This window comes from Hydra vulgaris, chromosome 12 (genome assembly GCF_038396675.1).
Source record: "Hydra vulgaris chromosome 12, alternate assembly HydraT2T_AEP".
Classification (NCBI taxonomy): domain Eukaryota; kingdom Metazoa; phylum Cnidaria; class Hydrozoa; order Anthoathecata; family Hydridae; genus Hydra; species Hydra vulgaris.
The window spans coordinates 19,289,679-19,310,780 of record NC_088931.1 but is presented as its reverse complement, the minus strand read 5'-3'; the positions used below and the strand labels follow the sequence as shown (position 1 = coordinate 19,310,780).

The 21,102-nt window shown below is 30.2% G+C and overlaps 2 protein-coding genes across 8 annotated transcripts in view; both read left to right on the top strand.

Annotated features, from left to right (window-relative positions):
• Nucleotides 1-5,281, top strand: part of LOC136088552 (uncharacterized) — a 22,195-nt gene extending 16,914 nt beyond the window's left edge. For 4 of the 7 annotated variants that reach the window (XR_010642257.1, XM_065812449.1, XM_065812446.1 and 1 more), the window contains exon 5: nucleotides 2,478-2,608. Coding sequence is in view for 1 of the 7 variants with exons in the window: in XM_065812451.1 (XP_065668523.1) it covers nucleotides 2,478-2,513 (36 nt within the window). In the remaining 6 variants the exon portion in view is untranslated. Of the gene's footprint in view, nucleotides 1-1,129; nucleotides 1,219-2,477; nucleotides 2,609-5,126 lie in introns of those variants that run through there. The other 3 variants (XM_065812450.1, XM_065812447.1, XM_065812451.1) reach the window with 2 other exon arrangements.
• On the top strand, nucleotides 5,146-21,102 carry LOC136088551 (acyl-coenzyme A thioesterase THEM4-like). The gene is made up of 4 exons (XM_065812445.1): nucleotides 5,146-5,282; nucleotides 5,359-5,684; nucleotides 6,410-6,517; nucleotides 20,636-21,102. Exons 1-4 carry the CDS (start codon nucleotides 5,238-5,240, stop codon nucleotides 20,787-20,789), a joined length of 633 nt encoding a protein of 210 aa, XP_065668517.1. The 5' UTR covers nucleotides 5,146-5,237; the 3' UTR covers nucleotides 20,790-21,102.

Sequence of the window (21,102 nt, the reverse complement as noted above, 5' to 3'; positions counted from 1 at the left end):
TTCTTTTTTAAAATAACATGATAGTGATCCAGCCATATTATTATATGACTGGACAATTGTAGGTATGATACCATAAGGTATACTGCTGTTTGCATGAAGTTGTGTTACAAGTGATCCTCCTTCAACTTTAACATCCTGCAAAAATTCCAAACTATTTACAGACAAAACCACATTCAGATTAGGAGATAAATCTTGTAAATGGTTATTACAAGGAGTATAATTGTCACATACAAACAAATTGTTTAGGGCTTCTTCTATAAATACTGCTGCTTCACTAACTCTCTCTGTATTTATTTGGTGATATATTTAAATATAAATCTATCACCAAATAATTGGTGATATATTTATATTTAAATATATTACCAAATAAATACAGAGATTGGTGGTGTATTTAAATGTCTAATAAAATTAAACAAAACTGAAAACGAACTTTTGCACTTATCCTGATGACAACATATTGCTATAGATAATTGTTGGTTATCTTTATGTCATTGCAAATGAAGCCTTAACTCAAAAATATTATTATAACCTTTATTGCAAAGATAACATAAAAACATTCTTAAAGGATGCAATCAATTATAACTTTTGTAACTCTATAAATTCTCGAAAATTACTTTATTCCGCAATTCCATTATTCAATTATTTTATTCCGCATGTGCAATTTTTTAATTTTTATAGAATTTTCACTTAACTTACTTATTCTGAAATTAGGAACTCCACAAAATTGTGTAAATTATAGCCTCTATATGTAGTGTGGAATTTTAAGTCCACCTCTCCGCGAGAGTGTATGTGGTGGAAAAAAATAAGTTATTTGGATGTCCTAAGAGATTAGGACAAGTTGGGCATAATGCATTATGGGATCAGAAAATTTGTGTTGATTGCAGAACTTTAAAGTATGTGTTGTACGGAAGTGCTCTTATAATTTAAATATTTTGCAAGTTGTTGAAGTTAATGGCATTTTATGTCAAACATTTTAACCCCAAAACAAGTTTTAGTTATTAATTTTTTATCCTGATTTTAAACTAGAGATGTGTGCCTATAATTACCCATTAGAAACTGAATACTCTTGCATTAGAGTAATTAAAAAGAAATTGTAATTTTTTTTTTAAACGTTTTCACTTTTAACAAGGCTGCAAGCAACCATTAGAGTCGAAATTTACTGGAAAAGATGAGTACCTAACATCAAAGAGGAAATAAAGGAAATGAAAAAAATGCTCATAAAGTCAGTATTTTTTTTTTCAGAAAAGTTTTGTGAATTTTGTATGCCTTTAAAATATCTTGATTATTGTTTACAAAATAGATACTCTATGATTAAGGACATGTGAAATAAAATGCAGATGCATCAGGTAATCTGTGATATCAATATGATAATTTATAAAAGTAAATCAAAATGAATGGTTGCAAAATCTCATATGGGTTTTGAGACAAGCAGAAGAAAAAAGGAAAAGAAGAGGAAAAAAAAAGCATTTGCAATAGAAGTAGTGTTTTTCATTTTTGCTTGTTAGATATTATTTATTTCTGCATTTGCAGAAATAAAAAATATTCATTTGAATGTTGATAATCATTACATTTTTTGATATTTTTTAAAAATGTTAATTAAAAAATCATCCATTATCTTGCCTTGGTCTTTTTAGATTTTATGAAATTTTATTTTGTGTTCAGTGTCTTTTCAGAAAAACAATGACATATTGATACGATTGTTATCAATCATTTCTGGGGGAAGTATGAATTTTCCAAGCTTGAAAAATCATTTTTCAGACATTTTTTAAAGGAGTTCCAACAACTTTTATCACAGTAACTTTGATAATTGATCCTTTCTTTGTTGTTGTTGACACTTTTATTTTGTATTGGTTAAGCATTTTAAAATTTTGTTTTGAAAATTTTGCAAAATGGTCCATTAAAATATATTTTGATGGACTATTTTTAGTGATTGCTTTAGTGGATTTTAGTAATTGCTTTTAATTTGTATAATTTGTGTTAACACAACAATTGTTCTTATAAATGTTTTTTAATAAATAAGTTATAGGTTTTTCTGAAAGTTCTAATACCCGCCTTATTTTAACCAGTGTAACATGATGTTGTTAAAGTAAAAGTTGCAATTATGATTACAAATTCTCTCTTGATCTTATAATCATGTCTGTATACCGACAGAAATTCCTAAATTTCCATAAAATATTTAATAAGTTCATCTTTTGTTACAGTCTGTTGTTATTTTTTTTTATCTTCAATGTTTTTTATTACATTAATGTTTTAATAAGTTTATAAATTTTTCATTATAACAATATTTTAATAAAGAATCTTTTTTTACCAATAATTTAATAAAGAATTGATAAAAGAATGATAAAAAACATTTCAACTTTTTTGTGGCAGTAACACTATAGCATAGTTGTAATACTTGCTTTCTTTTGGCAAAAATTTGCTGCTGGTAGTATTATTTTGTATTTTGATTTCTAAGTGTTTTATTTTTTTAATTTTAGTCGTCTTCTTATTGGTCAAACAATACTTTACAGTAGTGAATTGGAAAAAGTGGAAGGACGAAAGATTTATATTAAATCTAAAGTAACTTGTCCAGAAGAGAAAATCCTTTACAATGAAGCTACTTCTCTGTATTTAATTATCAGTTTGTAAATATTATGACATTTTAAAATGTTTAAAATGTTTAATTTAAAATTTAGAATTAAATTTATATTTAAAAAAGTCTTGATAATAATATACTATTATCAAGACTTTTTTAAATATTACTTTTTTTATCCAAGTGGTTCCTCGGATGATTATTTTAGACATAATATGATTACATATTAGACATAATATGATTACATATTAGACATAAAATGATTACATATTAGACATAATATGATTACATATTAGACATAGTATGATTACATATTAGACATAGTATGATTACATATTAGACGTAATATGATTACATATTAGACATAATATGATTACATATTAGACATAGTATGATTACATATTAGACATAGTATGATTACATATTAGACGTAATATGATTACATATTAGACATAATATGATTACATATTAGGCGTAATATGATTACATATTAGACATAATGTGATTACATATTAGACATGATATGATTACATACTAGACATAATATGATTACATATTAGACATAACATGATTATATATTAGACATAAAATGATTACATATTAGACATAATATGATTACATATTAGACATAATATGATTATATATATTTTAAATATTTGTGTATGTATGTATGCATTAGCATTTTTTGTATTTTGAAATCCCAGAACTCCAGAATTTTTTGCAATCCTGAAATCCCTGAAATAAACACTTCAATAAATTGACTTCAATAAATTGATGTTTTTTAAGGTTAAATAAAAAAATATCTTCTTTCATTAACTACTTTTAATAATGAATGAATTAATGACAGCAAGTAAACTAAAACAAATCTTAAAACAATTAGAATGAAAACTCATTAATTTAAATGTTAAAAACTATGTATTGAAAATTTTGCAAAAAAACTGAAACCTTGGTCAACTAGCCATTAATTTTTAATAGATTTAGCTCTCTACAGTGTTGTTCGTACAAGATAAATAATGTAGTTTAAAATAGCACACAAAATTTTAATGAAATTCAGTTTAATTTTTTAATACTGTTTGTATTGTCAATCATTTTGTATAGATTAATTTGTGCTAACTAAAAACCGTTTATTTCAAACAATTATTGTAACTTTTGTGTGCCAACATAAGCAAAGTACTTTAGTATTTTAAATACTTAGTACATTTATAAGTAAAACATAGTACAACATAAGTAAAATACTTAAGTATTTTAAATACTAAGTACATACATAAGTAAAATACTACTGACTGCTCATAGAGGTCATATCGTCATCTGTCAGGTAATATGTGTATAAAGTATTTATTTTTTTCAAGAAGTTTATACTAATTAACTTATTAACCTTAAACAGCATAAAATACTATCAACAGATAAAAAATAAATTTCTTTTTCAAGTAACATAAATTTATTTTTGTTTTTAACAAAATAGAAGAGAATCTCCATAAGAGATATAACTGAGTTTTTAAACTCCTAATTGAAACTCATAATTGAAACACATTGCTAAAACCAATACTTACAGTAGCACTTGTGGTATTTTATCAAAAAGTGACCACTTGTAAAAAAAATACATATATTTGACACATAGGCCGTATTACATGACAAAAAAAGATATATACAATCCATTGCAAAGTTAACATCTACTATTTTTATTTTTTGTTTTTATTTCATTCTCTATAAATCTCTTTATTTCATTCTCTATAAATCTCTTATTTGGAATATATGGAATACTTTTATCATATTTGAGTGGTTCCAAATATGACAACAGTACATTGGAACATTTGTCAATAATCTCATTGCAAATGTTGTTAAATTTAAGTTAATTTTTTTGTTGAAATTAAGTGTGAGCCTCTGCCCTGTCATTGCATTTGCATTTATTTTTATTTTCTAGTAAGACTACCATGGTGGCTGCTAAAGCTTACTATCTCTATTTATTCCATCAATTAAAACTCAATCCGGTGCAATTTATTATCTAACCAAGTTGCATCTTTTTTACTTATAAGCATTTATTCTTGCTCAAAAAACTTTTATCTAGTTTTTTTTTCCTAAAAATGGGTGCGTTGGAACTCTCTCCCATTGTCATGTTTTCCTCATCCCATCGTCCTTTTTTCCTGACTTATGTTTTCCTCATCCCATCGTCGTGTTTTCCTTGTACAATTTATAGTTTGCTCTTTAACTCTTAGATTTCTGTTTACTCAAAACTTTGCAGATGCTTGCTGTCTTTATTAAGAGAGAATTTTTTTAAAATTATGTATTCAATGCTTTATATTCTTTTCCTATTTCTTCAAATTAAAATTTTTTTGATTTTTTTTAAAAGTGTTAAAAAGTTTTGTAAAACTATGATTTTATTTTTTGTGCAGTTAAGGACCAAAAGACATTCGGTTAAATTTATTTATTCTTTTTTATTGCATTAAGTATTATCAAATATTTAAAACAAATGAAGATAGTTGTTCAATCTTACTTTTACTTTTGTTTACAGTAATATAAAAGAATATTAAAAAAGCAATCTTTACAATATTACTAGGCAAATTTATGTTTGTTATCTTGAAAGTTTTGAATTGATGTTGGGTTGTTGCTTTAAAAACTTGTCTCCAGTTTATGACATTAGCTTCGGTGCCAATATACCTGATCAAAAATGATACAAAGCCTTTGTAAAATACAAGTTAGTTGCTTTAAAAATGTAAGTAGCAACAAGTAGTTTTTTTGTTAAAGTTTTATTTATACTGACAATAAAGTTTACATTTTTGTATTTTCAGTTTAAATATATGAAAAATATATGCTGTCCTGTGACTGCAATACAAAAGAAATCATTTGCTTGTATTAGTAATAATGATGAAAAATCAGACACAACGCAAACATGGCCAAAGGAAGCTGTAGCTTGCTATAATAAACTTGAGAATCTTGTTCACAAGCATAATTGGGAAAAATACAACCTTCATAATTGGAAAGGAGAATCAGCAGGAAAACACTATGGGGTTTATAAAGATATAAATATCTACCAAGGATCATTTTTTTATTCTAAAACTGAAAAAAAAGCTAAAGCTGTGATAACATATGGACCATATTCCGAAGGTTTTTTTGGGTAGGTGATTTTAACAATAAATACTGTAAGTTTGAAAAATTTAATGTTATGCATTTGTTAGATCAATATTTTTTATTTAATTGTGTTCTCTCTGATATTTTTTTGCAAATTTTTATGCAACTTTTTTGCAAAAGCAGATCCATTTTATATATTTATAAATGCAAGTATGTTATATATTTTTAATAAATAAAAGTTTTTTTGTTACATACAAGCCTAATTTTTGGCAGTGATAAAGAAATATTTTGTATTGAAGTTAGTTTCAATAATGTCATTAGGAAGAAAATAATGTGGAAATGTGGATAAAAATACCTAATAATCATTGTACAGTATAAAATAGTTATAGCAAGATATCAAATAATAGCGTTCTGTGGTTCACAAATCCTAAAATTTTTTTTTAAGATTCTAAAAGGATTTTATTATCATTTTTTTTTTTTTGTAGCGAATGAGTTTGCTGCTGAAGACGTAAACATTAGATTTACAAATGTTTACCTCTTAAGAAGCTGGGCCTGTTGAAAAGCTGTATATAGTAAAGCATAGTGTAAAGCCTTTCTACTTACATACACTTTAGCATTATGAGCTGCAATTATATTGAAAATTTATCCAAGCATAAATTTATACCCATAGTTTTAGTTTAGTTTATTTGTATTTATGTTTTTTATGAATGTGTTGTCTTTTTAATAGTGTGTTTGAAAAAAAGATGTTGCTTATATTATTTTTTGCTAAAGCCATGTACATGGAGGAGCAATAGCAACTCATCATGATGAGATTACAGGTATTGTTGGATCTTTATTGGGAACATGTGTCACTGCTAATCTTAATATAAATTATAAGAGGTGATTTTTATTTTATTTTTTAAAATGGCTTTTTACCTACAATTATATTTGAAAAAAGTCAAACTACAACATTACATGTTGATCAGTGGTGGGATTCAAATTATTTATTAACAGGTTTTCACCCTCAAAACATTTGAATACCAGTCCCACTCACGCTTAAAATTAGTTCAATTACTAATTGCAATAATAATGGTAATAAAACCAGTACTTTCTTAAATGATTTGTTAAGATAATTAATGTATGTTATAGTATATAAAAAAGTGTTTTAAAAAATGGCCAATTTATTTTTTCTTAAGACGTTTTCTAGGTATGGTAGATACAGGTATTTTCTAGGTATATTCTATAATAATCAATCTTCAAACTGGTACTGCAAACCAAAATTTTGCAAGAACCCGTGTCTACTGACTGAATTCCACTACTGATGTTGACAAATGCTATATTCCATAAATTTTACAATTGTTATTTTCTTATATTAAATACTTGGAAAAATATTTTTATAATACCAAGTGAACTTGTCATTACTTAAATGTGAAGTGTTTTGAACTGCAAAATTTTATGCAAAAAATTGCACAAATTTAATTACTACACTTTGAAGAAAAAGACAGTTTAATATTATTTGTACAATGTTTTGCATTTAGAAATTTTTTTTGAATATAATGCTTTTTGAAATTTTTTACTTGGTATAATGAATAACCAGATGTTATGGTGGCTCAAAAGAGCTATAATTGTATTAGTCTACATATGAAAGAAAAAATAATAAATAACACCATGTGTACATAATGTAAATTTTACTACATATATATATATATATATATATATATATATATATATATATATATATATATATATATATATATATATATATATATTTATATATATGTATATATACATAAAGGGGAAAGGGGGCTAAATAGTACCCCATAAGGAAAAAAATTAATAAAAATAAAACTAAATGTAGGAAAAAGTTTATTTTTAGATAGAAATAAGCATTGATGAAACTAAAACAAATAATCATGATTTCAAGATGTAAATATTAAAATAAAGAGCACACTAATAAAAACTAAAAATAAACAAGGTGGTACCAATTACCCACAAGAAGGTTCAAATAGTACTACTAGTGAGGCTAATAAGTACCAAAGGCTATGAAGAAAAAAAAAGCTCAGCACTAATAATAAATAATAAATAAAACAATAACTGGTTCATTCTACACTTGTAAAATATATTTATTGACATAATTCACATATTTAACTATCATGTGACCCATTTTGAGACTCAGATGATGAGCATGTAACATGTACCCATGGTCCACAAATTAAACACTGGATCATATCCTCCTCAATGTCCTCATTACACATGAAGCAGTACCAATGCTGCCCTTTGTTATCTTTAGAGGTTAGGGTAATTAGTACCACAGGTACGATTTACCCCACCATCACATGTACGATTTACCTGACTATGACTAAACATAGTTTTCTACTTCAGTGTTTTAATGGGCAAAGTGAATCGGAAAAAAACGTATTTATTAATGAAGAAGAATGGATGGGCTAACACCATAAAAAAATATAAATAAGTTACGTATATCCACGCCTGCAAGGTACGACTAGTAGGACAGTGTAATTATTACATCAAATAGTGTAAAAAAAGGGAAACAGACTTACCTCCTTTCTTTAACGTTCGATTCCGCCATTTTTTGGTCAGTATACACATTTCATCTGCTGGCTTGATTTTATCGTGTTTCTGCCAATTTCAACGAATCAGAAAAAGAACAATGACGCTGGTACGAATTGCACAGCGGTACTAATTACCCCCTTTCCCCTATATTGATACATTATATATATTGATATATTATATATATTGATATATTATATATATTGATATATTATATATAATGATACATTGTATATCATGATATATAATATATCAAACCCTCCTCCTAAAATATTCAAATAAGTTTATAAATCAAGTCTTTTGGGTGAATTACAAATTTGAAGATACTTATGAAGATACTTCATAGGATTCGAATTATCTTCAACTTTCTTTTCTGTAGTTAATAAAGTTTCATTGCTTTGATTGTCTGTAGTTTCTTAACCATTAGGCAATCTCACGTATGTATATAAGAGTTTGCTTCAAGGAGCTGTCCCTCCTTTACAGAATTTTTTATTTACTTTGGAGCACATTTTTCTTCATTAATACATGTCCTGGGTTAATTAACCATGGAGAATTGACAATGGGAGAGAGACTCAAGCTTGACAGATAAAGCAGGTCCAACTGTATATACAATGTATTTTTGGATCTTGTCTAAAAGAGAAATGCATCATCAGAAGAACCAGCCCAAATTCGACAATATTGTTCCATACAGAGACAAATAAGAGATTTGTTGAGTTAGAGATATGAATCAAGAAAAAGATAATGGCAAGCACAATAAAGAGAAGCAACTTTAGCAGATGCTAATTTTTGTTCTTGAAATCAATTGTATATATGGTTTTCACAAGAGGTCAGTAGTGAACAATAATCAAAAAGATGTAAAGAAAAGAACTCAGTGATAGGGTTGCCATTTAAATGCAGTAAACAACTGAGTTTTGGTAAAGTTACAATTCACAAGCCCCTGCAACTGTTCAAAGCAATTAAAAAGAGAAGACTTTTTGTCAAGACAGGAGTATAAAGATGAGTCATCAGCAAATAGAGGCTCTTTGTAAGGTTGTTAGGAAGATCATTAATGTAAATAAAAAACAAAACACCATGATAAAATCTTTCAGTCACAGCAGTTAGCAAGTCAGCAATAGAGTGAAAGGATCGAAAACCGTATTGATTGTCTATAAGTAAGTTATTTGACTCAAGATAGGATGTGAGAAATTTATTTATCAAAGACTCAAAGACCTTGCTAATAACAGAAAGAAGATTTATCAGACAATAATTGGAGGGGTTAGAATGTTCACTGGAGGTTTTAAAAATTGGAACAACAGATGCTATTTTCAAGGAGGCAGAAAAACAAGACTCAAGCACTTATTAAACAGTTTAGAGAGAATTGAAGGGAGTTTTGGAGAACAATTTTGTAAGACTATGGCAGGAATGTTGTCTGGACCACAAGCTGTAGAAGACTTTAATTGAGATATGACTTTAGCAATGGAAAGTGGAGTGATTTGAAAGTCTATCAATAAGTTAACCTTTTTAATTGGAATTGAAGGAAGAGAATGGTCAAAAGAAGAAAAGTTCTTTGCAAATAGTTCTGGCTGATCCTTGGGAGAGGTAATAAGATCAGTCCCATTAATGAGAGATGGAATGTTAGACCTTTGTTAATGACAGTATTGAAGATTTTCCAAAAGTCTCTAGGGCCTAATTTCTGAGATAAGATACAAGATTTTGTATCTTATCTCAGAAATTAGGCCCTAGAGTAGCCTCCTACGTTAGTTCCTTGATTCTCCTGAAACCAGAAGGTTATGTAGGAGGAGCATTTTTCAGCTGAGAAGGAAAAGACATCAGTCCAAGGACCCTCACGAAGAAAATCACGAAAATAATCACAATCAGTTTTAGGGTAGTAGTAAGTAGTGCAATGATAAGGTGAATGCAGAAAGGAAGTACAAGAAACTGAACACAAGCTAGGATCAGAAACCAGACATAAATCAAGGAGTGAAGGTAAATGTTAGGGTTTTCAGGAGTAACAAAGTTAACTATCTCGGTAAGAGAACAAAAAATGCAGAAGTTATAGGCTTTAATGTCAGCAGGGTCAGTGGCGTTAGAGCCAAGCCATTAAGTGTGATGAGCATTAAAGTCACCAATAACAAGTGTATTGGCAGAGGGGTAAAAAGAGAGGGCATGGTCAATTGGATCAGAAATTACATCTAAAAGAGTGCAGTCTTTGAAAGATAGAGAATGATAAAGAACAAAGAGAAAGATGATAGAGTGAAAAGGTGCTAAGCGGAAGAACATAAAAGAATGGTCAAAGGATTTTAACCTAATTTCACCACAAATAAGTGAATTGATGCGTATGTGTACCCCCAAGCCAACCATGTGACTATTGGAGGCATTGCGAATCAAAGGATAGTACCCTTTAGCACTGAGATCAGAAGAAGGAATAACAGAATTTAAATCAGTCTCACTAAGAGCAAGCAAACCTGGTGAGTTTTGCAATAGATTAAATTTAACTGATGGAAGGTTGCTTCGCAGACCACCAATATTAGTAAAAGATATATTAAAACAGTTATGTGGTGAGAATGGTTTTTTATGTTTAATATTTGGGGTTACTCATTCATAGATTGAGCATGGTCTTATAAGCAATGAGCAATTTTCTCAATCTTGTTAATTAACCCTAAGTTGTAATATAAGGCTCCTTATGTGGCCTCTACAATGCGCACCAAAAGCATTAACAGGGATTCCATCCATGTGCAACATGGCACTGTTAATACACTGATATTTTGCTGTTGTTGGCGGAATCAGACTCTATGAGAGCTATCACAGAGTTTGGAAACCTTAGTACCAGCCAGCCTCAGAACCATTAAACTGATTTGTAAAGCTGTACCCCCATTAGGAGATAACAGGAAGAGTTGTATAGCCATTATCAAGAAGGCACAAGCAAAAACCTATGAGAAGAGTCAAGAAGATCCAACATTCATCATCCTAGGCAGGAAACAATGTAACACAGGTTTACATCTAGGCCAGCCTAGATGTACCTGAAGAAGGGATTTGGGGCTGGTTAGCCGAACTAATCTACTTACCCCTAAAGTCTTTGCCTAGGAGGTCTTCTAGAAAACAGTAGCAGGATGCAGTTAACATCTGCCCAAGATGAGTATTTTTATTGAAACACCATCTCTAGCCTTTACACAACCAAAGCCCCTAAGAAAGTTTTTGATTCAGAGTTTGTTTTTCCTAGTCTTTGCCTAAAAAAGCACACTATAAGGCAGCAGGGCATGGGGCAGGTAGTACTGGGTTACATAATACCAGTAGCAAGGTGATCGTGATGATCCTGAACCTGACCTGACCTGACCTGGAGTAATTAAAAGGAGCTACTTCCTGCAAACATTCAGCATGATATTTTGGAAATGGATTTGGAAAAATATTACCAAAATATTACTAGAAATAAGGGAGAGTGTAGGTTTTATAGTTGGAGTGTCTAGTTAGTTATTGAGCTCACACTGCATCAAAACAGATTTAATTATTTAAACAGAACATTTAAATATTTAAACAGAACACACACATATATAAAGTAACTTACGAGTGAGTAAACAACGTGGCAGAGGTTCAGACAGAACACAAACATACATATAAACATAAACAGACAGAACACAAACATAGAAATAACGACTTATGGGTGAGCCAACACCACGCCAGAGGTCCAGACAGAACACAAACATACTGATAGCAACTTATGGGTGAGTTAACGCGTGCCAGAGGTTAAGACAGAATACAAGCATATATATAAAGTAGGTTACAGGTGAGCTAAAACAGTAACCAAGGCATTTCCAACTATATGAAAGACATGAAAAAATATATGTATATATTACAATAGGCATGACCGTTTTTAAATATTACTGATGACAGGATGCAACCTCCTTTCAGCCTTTGCTTAGAAAGCGAATCCCGCAAGACAATAGGACATGGAACAGATTGCACTGGGTTACATGTTGCCAGTAGCAGGGTGATTATGAAGACCATACACCTGACCTGACACATTGCAAAACATAGAAGAGTATCTTTGGAGTATCCATCAACTATCTATACAATATATATATGCAACAAATATACGAGATATATACAACAAATACTACAAGTATCAACTTTGGAGATAAAAACTTATCAAAAGAAATAAATAGTATAATGCGAAAATATCCAATTGCAAAACATAGTTGAATTACTATTATATTTTTAAACTCTCTGAAGTATTTACTAGTTACACATTTTTCAATAAAACATTAGAAGCAGAAATTAAAAAGAGAAAAAAAGCTTTAAAATCAAATATGCTGCTCTCCTTGTAAGTTAAGCTAAAATTTTTTTCTGTCAATCAATATATTTTTTATAAGAGAAAAATACTGTTTAACAGTATTAGTGAAAGTATTACAATATTCTTTCAATCAATCAATATATTTTTTACAAAAGAAAAGTGCTGTTAACAATATTAGTAAAAATATTACAATAATCTTTCTGTGAATGGACAATGCAAATAATACAAGACTAGTTCAAAGCAGATACCTTGTAAGAAAATGAACAAACAAAAAAATAATCTAATGGTATAAATTTATGAAAAAAAACATAAAAAAAACAACTAATAATAATAATACAACAGAAAAGCACAACACATCAACTAAAGGAACATAGCAACTAAAGGAATAATATTTAATAGTATGTAATACTTATTATCTCCTAATAGTAAGAGAAAAATAATTATTACAGAGTAAAGACAAAAACTATTGAAAGTATGATAATAGGATGAAGAAAAAATACTAATACTAAATAAATATATAATATAAATACTAATAAATATAAATATGATAATAAATGCTAAATATAGAAATAATTCTTTAATGAAGTTTAAGCATTAGATTTTTTTTTAACATCTTCACTTCCAGCAAGACTGCAAGCAACCACTATTAGTGTTGAAAAGAAAAGATGAAATCAGTGATGTGATATGGAGGGAAATTTTCCATTTTGAGGGAAAATTGATCACTAAAAAAACATAAAAGGAAGAAGGGAAGAAAAATTATTAAAACAGAATAAAAAGGGATATTTTTGGAAAATTATTAGAATTATTTAATTAATCTGAGATATAATTATTAATCTACGTGAGACCACTGCGATTAGTGTATTTGTTTAGTATTCGTTTAAAAAACCGGATAAGAGTTCCCATCAATTTGCAACTTAGCGTGACGGTCTTTATCGATGAAAAAAAAAAAATTACAAAGAACATTTTTGAAAACTTTAAATAAAATTTTCTATTTCTTTTACTTTGCTTTTCATTTAATGTGTTACAGTTTCCGTTGAGTGTGTTAAATTTCGTTGTAATTTGTAGTTCCTACTTTTGTTAGTAGCCTGTGCGTAATAGGTATTAAGTAAATAAGGTAGTAAGTATAATGAACAATAATGATGATATCTACAAAACTCCACCAAAAAAACAAAAAACATCCAAAAAAGGTGCTTTACTTTATATACATACTTATTTTACTAGGTTTATTTAAATTATGGCAAAAGTGAGTTACAAAAACATGCTGCAGGAAAAAAACACATTCAAAATGTAAAATCAATTCAAAGTTCTTAGCCAATAACCAATTTCCAGGGCAAAAACAAGATAGTTCTGCAATCTAAACTAGTCAAAGTGGCAGAAATTAAAATAGCAGCTTTATTTGCAGAACACAATTTAGCGTTTCAAATCTCAGTTTTGCGGACAGTATTATTGCAAAAGAAATTACACTAAATAGGAAAAAATGTTCAAATATTGTTAAAAAAGTAATTGGTTAAGTTGAGACCGAGGAAACCGTGAGTAATTTAAAAAATGTTAAGTTCTTCATTAAAATTGACGAATCAACGGATACTTGTGAATTTATGTGTACTTTCGTTTGTTATGTTTCATCATTAAATGGATCTATTCGAACTGAGTCATTGGAGCTGATACCACTAGATGCAACTGATTGTTAGGCAGTAAAAATTTATGAATCTTTTAAACTATGTTTAAATCAGAAGTATATACCACTGCAAAATATAATAGACTTTGGATGTGATGGTGCTAATGTAATGGTAGGAAATTATAATTCTTTTTATAAACATTTAAAGACTGACGTACCATCTGTGACGCTCATGAGATGTATTTGCCATTCTTCTGCTATAATAGCAAGTAAAGGGTGTGAAAGAAAAAAAATCCTTAAGTTAGCCAACACTAGATAGCTTTCTTTGCACCAGTGTGTTTAAAGAGTATTAGAAACTTGCGATATTTTATTACACTATTTCTAAAATGCTGTTTTTGAAGATAAGTTAAAGAGCGCAGAATTTATTCTAGGTGAGCTCCAAAATAGTTACAGTAAAGCATATTTACTATTTTTGAAGTATGTTCTTAATTGTATTAGTTCTTTCAATGCGTTGTTTCAATCAAAATCAATATTATTACATAAATTATCTTCTGCATCTGTACAGTTAATGAAAGAATTCGGTAATTTTATCAAGTTTTATAGTCTTAATCAAACACACATATCAAAAATTAATGTGAAAAATCCTTACAACTTTTTGACTGTTAAAAATGTATTCTTAGGTCATGATAGTGAAAATTTTATTAAAGACCTTCCCAAAGTACTATTTAACAAATAAAATCAACATGTCTTTCTTTTTATTGTACAGCAGCTTCAGAAATTAAATCAAGTTTACCGATTGATAATCCATTATATATAGAATTGCAGTTCAAAGATCATACAAAAATGTTGGATTCAAACAATGATTGGAATGATTTTGAATTTAAAATTTTATCAGACAAGTATAAAGACCACTTGAATTCGACAATTTAGAAATTGAGTGGCGTAAACTTAGAGTTTCTTTTACTGAACCTAAAAAAACTAAATTACTTTCTTATAAGATTGATGAATTCTGGCATTATATATCTAACCTTGAAGGTTTTAAAGATGTAATTATGTTTCCAAATCTATCAAAACATGCTCAAATTTGTCTAACATTACAACATTCAAGTTCAGAGGCAGAGCGCATATTTTCCATAGTAACAGATGTGAAAACCAAAAAAAAGGAATCACCTTGGGAATGAGACTTTAAATTCTATATGAGTTGTACTTTAAATTCTATATGAATTTCCTAGTAAAAGAAAAATATTTATCATTGCATAATTCTCAAAATTTATATGAAAGTTGATTGTTTATAGAGATTTTTAAGATTTGTTTATTTATACTTAAGAATCAATCTAAATTGTACACCATTTAATTTGTTTTTTTAACATTCATCCAAATTAACAATTGTTACCAATTGTAAGTATTATTATTATTTTTTTTAAGTTGTTGTTATTAAAGTTTAAGGATTTATAAACTTTAAATTCTTATAAATAAAAAAACATAAAAGTCTTAAAGACACTAAGTTAAGTTATAATGCAGACAAATATTAAGGTTATTATAGAAAAATATTTATTTGTGAGACCCAAGCAAAGCGATGGGTCGAGTTTGAAAGAAAAATTTATATAGAGGGATATTTTGATTTAAAAAGGGAAATTTTGATTTGGTGATAGTGAATTTCGAATATTATCTCCTACCATCACTGGATGAAGTTTATAGAGCAAAATAACGATTGACAAATGACTTAAAAACTGCAAATTATATGAATCAGAAAAGTAAGATAAAGGAAGCAAATTCCAAAAAACTGATGTTCGAGGAAAAAAACTTAAGAATTTTTGGAACTTAGGAACAGTCACAGTAAAAAAATGAGACTTTGTTGAATGAAGAGTAATACGAGTATGAATTTTAGTAGATGGCACAAGAGAAGCTAGCTCTTTAGAGCAGTGTCTGTTACAGTATTTGTAGAAAAGAGAAAGAGAAACAACATTATGACAATGTGATAATGGTTGAAGGTTGGCTTGCAAGAGCAGGTCGAACTATGTTTACAGTGCATTTTTGCACCTTGTCTAAAAGAGAAAGGGCATCATTGGAAGATCCGCCCCAGATATGGCAACAATATTCCATACAAGGGCAGATTTGAGATTTATAGAAATAAAGAATAGAATCCGGAGAAAGAAAGTTCAAAGCACAATGAAGAGCATGGTAATGCAACCTTAGCATATGCTAATTTTGCAATGGATTTGATGTATGGTTTACAAAAAAGATCAGAAGTAAAAGTTAATCCTAGAAGATGAAGAGTAGATGACTCATCGAGTCCATTACCGTTCATAAATAAAAGTTATTGCAATAATAATTGGTTGAAAAATATTGGGTTTTATTTAAATTAAAGATCACCAGCCACTGCGAGCCCATGCTGTAGCAGAAGTAAGATCATTTTCAAACTCAAATGCCCCCTCCAAGCAATCAGAGAGTGTTGCCTTCTTATCAAGACAAGAATAAATGGTAGTATCATCAGCAAGCAATGTCACCTTAGATGTGAGAATATCAGGAAGATTGGTAATGTAAATTAAAAAGAGTATAGGGCCATGGATAGAACCTTGAGGAACCCCTGAAGTTACAGGACATGAAGAAGAGTACTGTCCATCGAGGACAACATTTATACTATGATTGGTAAGGAAGGATTCAATAATCTTAAAGATGTTACCTGATACACTGTAAGAAAAAAGTTTATGGAGAAGACTAGCATGCCAAAACCTATCAAAAGCTTTAGAAATGTTAAGAGTGATACCTTGACCTCACAACCTCTATCTAATGCACGATAAAACCTATCGGTTACTACTGTTAGCAAATCAGCTGTAGAATGAGAAGATTGAAATCCATATTGATGATCAGAAAGTAAGTTATTAGATTCAAGATTAGAGATTAAGTGTTTGTTAATTAAAGACTCAAAAACCTTGCTTATGATAGGAAGAAGACTAATGGGACAATAGTTGGGCGAGTCAGATCGCTCTCCAGAATTTTTGAAAATAGGGATAACAGATGTTGCTTTCCATCATCTTGTTTTCCATCATCTTGTTTTCTAGCATGCTAGAAAACAAGACTCTGATAAGCACTTATTGAATAGTTTTGAAAGTATAGACGACAGCTTCGGAGAACACTTAGCGAGACTATAACAGGTATTTTGTCCGAACCACAAGCTTTAGAAGTGTCTAAGCAGGAAATCACTTTTAGATACAGAAGCTGGAGTGATACAAATGTTAAGCAATGGATCAACCTGTTTGTCCGCTATATTAGGTAGAATGCAACTAGTGGAATCGAGAGATAATATTGATGAAAAGGTGAGGCATCTGTTTTCTGGAGAATTGTTTTGCTGATTGATATGGAAGTAATGGTTTCGATTGGAAATTGCAGCAGCACAATGTGAGAAAAACCATGGAGTAGAGTGAGGCTTAACTTGGAATCATCGAGAGGGAATAAAAGATTTTATAGCAGCCTGAATCCAAAAAGTTATGTAAGAAGCACATTTGTCAGCAAGAAGACGAAAGATTTCTACCCAAGGGCCATCACAAAGAAAATCACTTTGATCAGAAATAGCATCAAAAAGAGTGCAGTCTTGAGATAAAGGATAGCAATATAGAACAAAGAGAAAGGCGATAGAGTGATGTGGTGCTAAACGATAGCACATAAAAGAATAGTCAGTGGATTCAAACCTAGTTCCCAAAAAATGGATGAGTTCTTAAGAATGTAATGCCCAGGCCAAGCATGTGACTATCGGAGTCTTTACGAATTAAATTAAGATAACCATCAACACTAAGAGCAAGTAGGTCTGGTGAACTTTGCTAGAGATAAGACTTAACAGAATAAAAGTTACTTCCAAGACCACGAATATTAGTGAAGGTTTAGAAAACTTGGTGATGACCAACTGTAAAATATAAGAGTGATACTATTTAAGAGTAAGATTTTCATCCAGCATAATTCCAAGATACCTCACTGATTTTGAAGAAGTTAATAGCTCTCCATTAATATAAAAGTTTTGTTGCTTATTTTTTGGTTTTTATAGTTACTAATTGGAGTCTATGGTTTAAATAAAATTTGGACCAGTTCAGACGAACTCCATCAATTCCATAACATCCTAATTTGGTGAGACGGGTTTTATGGTTTACTGTATCGAAAGCTTTCTGCAAGTCAATTAACACACCAAAAGCAAATTTATTTTCATTTAGTGCTTTTCGAATGACCTCTAACCCTAAAAATTACGCTTAAATTAATATTTTATGTTTTTTAATTAGATATTTCCATGAACATGTCTTCATCATTATGACTAATTTTCACCGTGCAATGCCGACATTGATTTTTTGGTATATTGGCACACTCTGTCCCACTGTGCAACGCAAAAAATTGTCTAGAGTCTGAGTGTTTTCTTTTTTTTTATCACACTCTGCTTTTTTAGTTGCGAGTTTTTGTTTTGTTTGACAGATAATGATTAAGGTTTAAAATTAAATTATTATTATTATTCAGTGATCAAATACAAATACAATAATCTATTTATAATTTGATGAAGAGGTGCTACATCAGTCCCCCCTATGCTGACGAACATGGAGATACAGAAGCTACAGACAAAGCAGCAATTGTATCTATAAAGTTACTTTCTTATGTTGTTTTTGAAAGCGTTGATGGATTGAGCGTTCACTGCTTCTTGCGAAAGCGCATTCCATGGGGCGACAATTCTATTTGAAAAAAAGTTATACTGCTCCTCGCAGTTTTTTACCATCTGACGTACTTACTTTTTGAAATTTTTTGCGGGACAACAAAACTAACAAGCTCGAGTTTACGAGTGATTTTGAATTGCTCGATAAGATCTGCTCTTTTGCGGCGTTCTTCAAGAGTTGTTAAACCGAGCCGTTGGAGTCGATCTTCATAGGTCATGTGTTTAATAGTCGATATTGTTTTTGTTGCTCGATGTTGGACTTGCTCGAGAATGGCAATGTCTGATTTTAAATGCGGTGACCAGGCTTGTACAGAAACTCAAGATGGGGGCGAATGTAAGTGAGATACAGAGTGCGCCATAAATAAAAACTGCGACTGCGAAATGTTTATTTGAGTCGCCCTAGCACTATTTGCTACTGATGCGGCTGACTCTATTTGTGGTCTAACGTTAAGGTCATTCGAGACCATCACACCAAGGTCTCTTTCGACTGCGGTTTCTTCGAGAGGACGACGGATGCCGTCGACGTTTGACATTGAGTATTTGTACGTTGACTTGTTACATCCGCACCCAACATGCATTACTTTGCATTTCTCAACGTTGCAAGAGCCAAATATGTGACCATTTCACTGCTCTGTCAACGTCATCTTGGAGAGTGATGTTGTCCGACTCCTTTTTAATTATTCCTATTATTTTGCTGTCGTCGGCAAACAGTTTCATATGATGAGTAATACTGTCCGGCAGGTCGTTTACAAAGATTACGAATAGCAATGGGCCCAAGACCGAGCCTTGAGGCACTCCACTAGTGACTGCTTTCCATTCAGAAGTAATGCCGTTTATAACCACTCGTTGACATCGATTGCTTAGCCAAGCTGCGATCCAGTCAAGAAAAGCGCCTTGAATACCGTACGCTCTCAGCTTATGAAGAAGGCGTTTATGTGGTACTTTGTCAAACGCCTTTGCAAAGTCTGTGTAAATGACGTCTACTGCGTGTCTGCAGTGAGTTGCTTCCGTCATGATATCCCGAGTTTCTAAAAGGTTTAATACATATCCCTTACGATGAACAAAGCCATGCTGATTTGGAGAAATTAGACCATTAGCAACGCAGTGTTCCATTATTCTTTTTTGTAAAATACTTTCCATAATTTTGCAAGGTATGGAAGTGAGCGAGACAGGCCGGTAGTTGGATGCTTTAAGCCTACTCCCCTTCTCGAAAATAGGTGTTGCATTCGATTTTTTCCATAATTCAGGAACTGCACCAGTAGCAAACGAGCACTTATAGATAAGCGAAAGAGGCTTGGCAAAGGTAGCTGAACATTTACTAAGGACCCTTGGATGTAATCCATCGTAGCCGGTTGATTTTCTTTCATCAAGGTTGTTTAGGCATTTTTGTACTATATCGATAGAGAAACTTGCTGGATCGATGACACAAACTGCTTCAGTACAACTTTCAAAGCCGGGCATTGAACCTTCGGGCTCTAAAACAAAGACTGATTGAAAATGATTGATAAGGTATTAAAAAACAGCTATTAAAAAATTTTTGAAAATATGTAGCTGTGGCTGCATATTGTAAAATCTGCCTTTAACAGTCCTTGAATTTTTTAATTGTAAATAAAATAGTTTTTTAATTGTAGTTAAAAGTAGAATTTTTTAATTGTAATTAAAAATAAAAATTATTCCAAACATTATCGATTCACCCTTTCCCTTGTTACTACAAATCCAGATAATTTAAATATAAAATGAAATTAAATATAATAAAAAGTACACGATGTGGAAATACGCAATATAGAATAAAATAAAAAAAAAAAGGTTATTTAAAAGATTCGTTTAAGAAGTTAATAAAATTTAAGTCGTTTAATTATCTTTACGTTTTTTTTATTTTAGTCGTCTACTTATTGGTCAAACAACGCTTTATAGTGGTGAATTGGAAAAAGTGGAAGGACGAAAAGTTTATATTAAATCTAAAGTAACTTGCCCGGAGGAGAAAACCCTTTACAGTGAGGCCACTGCAATACTTATAATGATCAATAATTCCTAACATTCTGCGTGTGTTAATGGCACTATTGTAAAATCTCTGCACTATTTTAGTAATAACCAATAGTTATCAATGGTAAATATTGCGACTAATCTGCATTTTTTATTCTATACTACATACTATAAAACTACCAGAAACATAATTTATGCAAACAAAAGCATCTTGTTTTTATGAGGTTAGCAAATATATAGTTTTCATGTTCTAACACAGCTGGATATAACGGAAACTTCAAAACTAAATAATAAAATTTTTATTTTATTTGTTTATGTCGATTTTAGCTGTCTAATATTTTGAATTCAAAACCAAGTTGCGCTAA

Coding starts and splice junctions, on each gene's coding strand:
- LOC136088551 (XM_065812445.1), top strand. CDS start 5,238: ATGATACAAAGCCTTTGTAAAATACAAGTTAGTTGCTTTAAAAAT. Junction 5,283..5,358: donor AAGTTAGTTGCTTTAAAAAT/GTAAGTAGCAAC, acceptor TTGTATTTTCAG/TTTAAATATATGAAAAATAT. Junction 6,518..20,635: donor CTTAATATAAATTATAAGAG/GTGATTTTTATT, acceptor TTTTTATTTTAG/TCGTCTACTTATTGGTCAAA.